Raw genomic sequence first — 5,978 nt, forward strand, 5'->3', positions numbered from 1 at the left:
ATAAAGTGGGAAAAAATTATGGATTGTATTCTCATTTCCATTTTGTGATTTTCGTCATATTCAGTCTAAAATCTCCTACTGTTTTTCTTTTAGGGATTTTCTGAATATCAAGCGAGTATAAAATCCTTCATGATTTGAAATGACCAAGAAATTAGGAATGAACCGACGATTTTTCAATAACAAATAAATATATCAACTTAGAAAATGTGAACATTCTCAAATGACTTATCTCAAATCTTCAGTGACAAATAAGTAAACAAGAAAATGTAAATAATGTAGGCCTACTCACAATTGACATAATTCAAAACTTCCGATAACTTCGAAAAGACCTGTGAATCGCACTCGCTAAATTGAAACCCTCACTAATTACAACGTGTTCTGAACCTCTGTTCTTTGTAATGAATCCGAGAAGTTTGAAATAACCAATGAGTCACAATCGCTAAATTAAAACCCTGTATACAATTATAACGGGCTCCGAAACCTCTGGACTTTGTAATGAATACGAGAAGTTTGAAATGACCTGTGAGAGACACTCGCTAAATTAAAACCCTGTATACGCTTACAACGCGCTCAGGAACCTCTGGACTTCGTACCGAATCAGAGAAGTTTGAAATGACCTGTGAGAAACACTCGCTAAATTAAAACCCTGTATATAATTACAACGCGCTCTGGAACCTCTGGACTTTGCAACGAATACGAGAAGTTTGAAATCACCTGTGAGTGACACTCGCTAAATTAAAACCCTGTATATGCTTACAACGCGCTCAGGAACCTCTGGACTTTGTATCGAAACGGAGAAGTTTGAAACTGTGTGAGAAATACTCGCTAAATTAAAACCCTTTACATACTCACAACGCGATCAGGAACCTCTGGACTTCGTACCGAATCCGAGAATTTTGAAATGACCAGAGAGAAACACTCGCTAAATTAAAACCCTCTATAATTACAGAGTCAGAGGAGCTAAAAAAATAAGCTGCGTGAAAAATGTATGAGCGAATATAACTACGAAGGACAAGACACGCTCTCGAATGCCCCCCTTTATGTCGATCTTAAGGTTTACGACAGAATGAAAGAGAAAAATAAAAAGCGCTTTTGCACTCTTGGTTGCGCTAGTGACGGCGAGTTCTCCTAAAACGTCTCCATTCCTTTCCGTCGTTGCTTGGGGCTGGGGCCAAATGCAGCGGCGAAGGGGCACTGCCGAAAATGGAGCAAGCATTTGGTTTTGAAGATATTGCAGAGGAGAACGCCAGAGGGCTATTTGTACGGATTCGTCTGTGGCTTCATGGAAGTTGTCAATACTGCAGGCTTAGGCACATACTGCATCAGCAGTCTCTCTCTCTCTCTCTCTCTCTCTCTCTCTCTCTCTCTCTCTCTCTCTCTCTGTCGCCCAGTGTTTGATTCTCTAACTGAACAAGGAGGTATCGTCAATGATATCAATGTTGGTATCATCTGTATTATCATTATCATCTCGAGACAAATGTATTTAGGAGCAAGAATAGGACTGACGTTTATCAGCTTCTCTGACCTTAAGAGATCTTGGCCATGTTGCAGAAACAATTAACCATAAGGAGGAGGAGGAGGAGGAGGAGGAGGAGGAGGAGGAGGAGGAGGAGGAGGAGGAGGAGGAGGAGGAGGAGAAACCTAAGAATGAGAGAAACAGTGACAAGACGAAGACGATTTCAAGGGATTTAACATAAAAAAGCCATTTTGTCTCTGACGCGAAATGTCAATGTTTTAGGCTTAGGCCTGCTTAAGGGAAAGTGGTCAGTGTTTCACTCTTTCTGCTTTGCGTAGGCCTAAGGGTCGTCGGTGACAGAAATCCTCAGATAAATTAGAAATAGATGGATACTGTGATCGGAAATATTTATCGAATCTTGGTCAGTGCGATCAGCTTATCATGCACGAGGTTGGGAGAGAAGGGAAAGACTAACGAATAAGCGCAGTAAAATACTACTACTACTACTACTACTGCTGCTACTACTACTACTACTACTACTATCAATAATAATAATAATAATAATAATAATAATAATAATAATAATAATAACAACGTACACCTTAGCTCCACATTTAAATGAGAAACATGACGAAAACGTAGTCCTGGTCTGTCCATTAAATGATACATGAAAAACAATTGCAATTCTGGACACCATATGAACATGAATATACCAAGAGCATAATGCACCTACAAAGATAGGTTACTAGTACGAAAGAGTAAAAAAAATAATAATAGTAAACGGAGGAAAAGGGAGAGACAAGAAAATTATAACAGCAAAACATGACACAATTCAATATAGGTGCTAAGGGAAAATAACAAGCAATGGGCAGATTAATTACTGGTGGACGAGGGAGAAACACTGACAAAGAATAAGAATGACACCAACTAAAATAATACGGAAAAAGAAGAAAACACTGAAACATATAAAGGTTATAAAAGACAGCATCAAATGCAGCATTTGCCAAGCACAGAAGAGAAAGAGAAAGAAAAAGAAATGACACTGAGTCTACAGCACAGAAACTGAATAGTGAGATCATTTCTTCCCGTATTAGTGATTATATATATATATATATATATATATATATATATATATATATATATATATATATATATATATATATATATTATATGTATACTTCCCTACTTTATTTCTCTATACATCTGGATTATTTAACATTCTGAAAACCGTGAAATCTGAATAGTGAATATATGAAAATATATTCCACACAGGGTCTCTAATCCAGGTCATAAACGGATAAACGCCAACGCTCGCCTACGCGAGAAGAGTTGCTTATATTCACTTCCTGCGTGGATTCAAGGTTTATAGAAAAAAAGTATGAGGTAGGGATTCTCTGCAGAATATACGGATATAGTTCTAGTAAATATAAAATACATAAACACTAACTAAGATGTGTAGGATATGTATATTTACACACACACATATATATATGTATATATAAATGTATATATATATATATACAGATATACATATACACATATATACAGAATACATATATACACACATATATACATACAAATATATACATATACACTGTAATAACAGTAGGTATTCTACTACCAACCTTCCATACACTACACCCAAAATGACCCCCAAAAAATAATTCTCAGCATCACATAAAAGTTCGCCCTGGTGTGTATAGGTTGATAAAACGAAGAGATATCCCAAAACACACAGATCTTAAGAGATTAAATATCAAGGGAGTCAAAATAAAAACCGTTTTACCATATTTCTCCCGAAACCCTTTTGTGGAATAAGTGCTACAGAATCTCCCTTCGGTTTTATGCGCCTCTCTCTCTCTCTCTCTCTCTCTCTCTCTCTCTCTCTCTCTCTCTCTCCCTGTGAGTCTTTCCCTTTGTTTACGTCGCGATCCCACTTCTGTTTATCCATTCTTGCATTTATTTATTTATCCATAACCCGAGATTCCCTCCTCTTTCCATTTTGCAAGACCACTTCAATATCCACCCCATCATTCGCCCTCATTTCATTAAATCTCTCTCTCTCTCTCTCTCTCTCTCTCTCTCTCTCTCTCTCTCATTTGTTGATCCATTTTTTCCTCTTTTTTTCCTCCGTCCTTGCCTGTCATCTTTATGCCTTTACCATATTCTCTCTCTCTCTCTCTCTCTCTCTCTCTCTCTGCTTAGCTTTCGTTCTCTCTCCCTCTCTATCTCTCTCTCTCATTCGTTAATCCATTTTTCCTCTTTTTTTCTTCGTCCTGCCTGTTATCTTTATGCCTTTACCATGTTCTCTCTCTCTCTCTCTCTCTCTCTCTCTCTCTCTCTCTCTGCCCGCTTCTCTTCCCCCTTTTCCAAATATTCGCCTTCATATTTATTTATATCTCAATGAAGGGAGGCCGGTCCATCACTTATCTCTCCACATCTCGCCAATTCCAACATTTATTCGAGTTTTCTCATTTTCCCTTCTCCGTATTCCCGCTTTGAATCCTTTCTCTACAGTTATTCACGGCTTTTTCTTTCTCCCCTTTTTCCCCTTCTGTCTTTATTTCGTCTCACTTTTGTTCTTTGTCCTTATTTGCTTAATTAGCCGTCATCATCGTTATTGCCACTGTTATTATTAACATTATTATTATTATTATCAATTTTTCAGACCTATTTACGCCTACACGTTAATAACATTCCTTTCCTGAAAATAGATACATGAAAAAAAAACTGACTGCAGTTAATGCGAAGGAGGTTTTCTTTCTAGAGTGGTGATGGTTTTCATAAAATATATATTCATATATATATATACATATGTGTGTATAATGATATCATATATATATACAGTATACATATATATATGTATATATATAAAACAGATTGATAGGCAGATATCAAAATCAATGGAAATTTGAAATTACAATTATTATGAACCTGGTAATTTGCATGTCTTTTCTTCGAATTAATTTCCTATCCATTTGAATGAATACACACACGCACACACACACACACACACACACACACACACACACACACACACACACATATATATATATATATATATATATATATATATATATATAAATTATATATACCTATACATACATGTATGTACAGTATATAATGACATACAGACAGACAGATAAACAGACTGACAAATATCAAATACGGTGTTGAGAGGGACACGGTAAACAGATGAGCGAATGACGTCAGATTCACAGGTGTTGAGAAAAGTACCTTGTCATTTTCGTGCTGCACATATACACTGTATACTAACTTGAAACGCAGTACAGTAAAAGTTAATGGGAAGGTGTGATAAAGTAATGTTTTCTACGTGTGTGTGTGTGTGTGTATTTTAACATATATCTCTAAAACAATTAAGGTTTATCCTCTTAATTGAAAGTGTTTTAATGCCAGTTATTCATATCATTAAATCAATATGCGATATAACTCTTGATTAGTAAAAGTGTGGAATTTATTATTTGGGAAAAAATAAGTTTTGTACTATTGAACCTTCTTGAAAGACGAAAGGTGAAAGAAACTAAATGAAAGAGAACAAAAATACGAGAATAATACAATGAATCATATTTTGTTAAAGAAAATCATTCAAATAGGAGCTGTAAATATTCTTACTTCTCATAAAAAAAAAACTCTAGACACAGACCTCACATTCCTTATGAATAAACACAAAGAAACACAAAGATATTTTAATCAAATAGAAAAAGACTATTAACTTTTACTGTCTTACCTTCATTGGCAAAAACAAAGCCGGACAGCCACGTCACAAAGAATACAATATGAACGAATGCATCCATTTCGCTTCACATCAGTAAGACCAAAGTTACTTTGTATTTTCACTCATAATTAATCGAGTTCCAGTGCTTTCTAAACGCTAAGTCACATTTCCTTTTTCACTTCACTTGAACAGAGTTGTCATGTGCTGGCAAATTAATAAAAATACGCCAAAACAATTTGTTAGTACGTCACTTCGGGAAATAACACCGTCAATTTCATTCACACGTCGTCAGAACCTCGAACAGCTGGCCAGCGTGGACTGTTCACCATCGCGTCTTCTGTGATACTGAGAGTGGGAGAGACCCGACCGCTGGCTATAATCTGCGAGGGAAGGAAGAAGAGTCCTCCTCCTCCTCGCTCCAGAGCGACGTGTGTCTGCCACCGAACGGATATTTGGTGTGTGTCTGCCACCTGGCTGCTGCTGGAAGTTCCTTCTCTTACCTTGCCCGCCCTGTAGGGAACGCCCTTAGGATTGGGCGAGAGCGCTGTGTACAAGCAGGAACAGCAATGTGGTGGAAGCAGAAGTTCCGGTAGAGGGTGGTGTCAGAACAGAATGCAATAACGCTTTTCGGATGGGGAGGAGGAACCAGCGAGAGAGAGAGAGAGAGAGAGAGAGAGAGAGAGAGAGAGAGAAGATTCATGGTGATGATCGTGATAATGGCTGTTGTGGGTGAACAGACAGCGACCAGGTTTTTGTTTACGCATTGTCTGCCATCCTCACTGAATG

At 37.3% G+C, this 5,978-nt stretch overlaps 1 protein-coding gene across 1 annotated transcript in view; it reads right to left on the reverse strand.

The window, feature by feature from the left end:
* LOC136840098 (protein sax-3-like) overlaps window positions 1-5,645 on the reverse strand; it is a 22,912-nt gene extending 17,267 nt beyond the window's left edge. Inside the window, exon 1 of the mRNA XM_067106486.1 lies at window positions 5,205-5,645. Within this exon, the coding sequence (XP_066962587.1) occupies window positions 5,205-5,271 (67 nt within the window). The 5' untranslated portion in view covers window positions 5,272-5,645. The remainder of the gene's footprint in view (window positions 1-5,204) is intronic.
* Window positions 5,646-5,978: the final 333 nt, after the last annotated feature.

Source organism: Macrobrachium rosenbergii, chromosome 7, assembly GCF_040412425.1.
Source record: "Macrobrachium rosenbergii isolate ZJJX-2024 chromosome 7, ASM4041242v1, whole genome shotgun sequence".
In the NCBI taxonomy this organism is placed as follows: Eukaryota; Metazoa; Arthropoda; class Malacostraca; order Decapoda; family Palaemonidae; genus Macrobrachium; species Macrobrachium rosenbergii.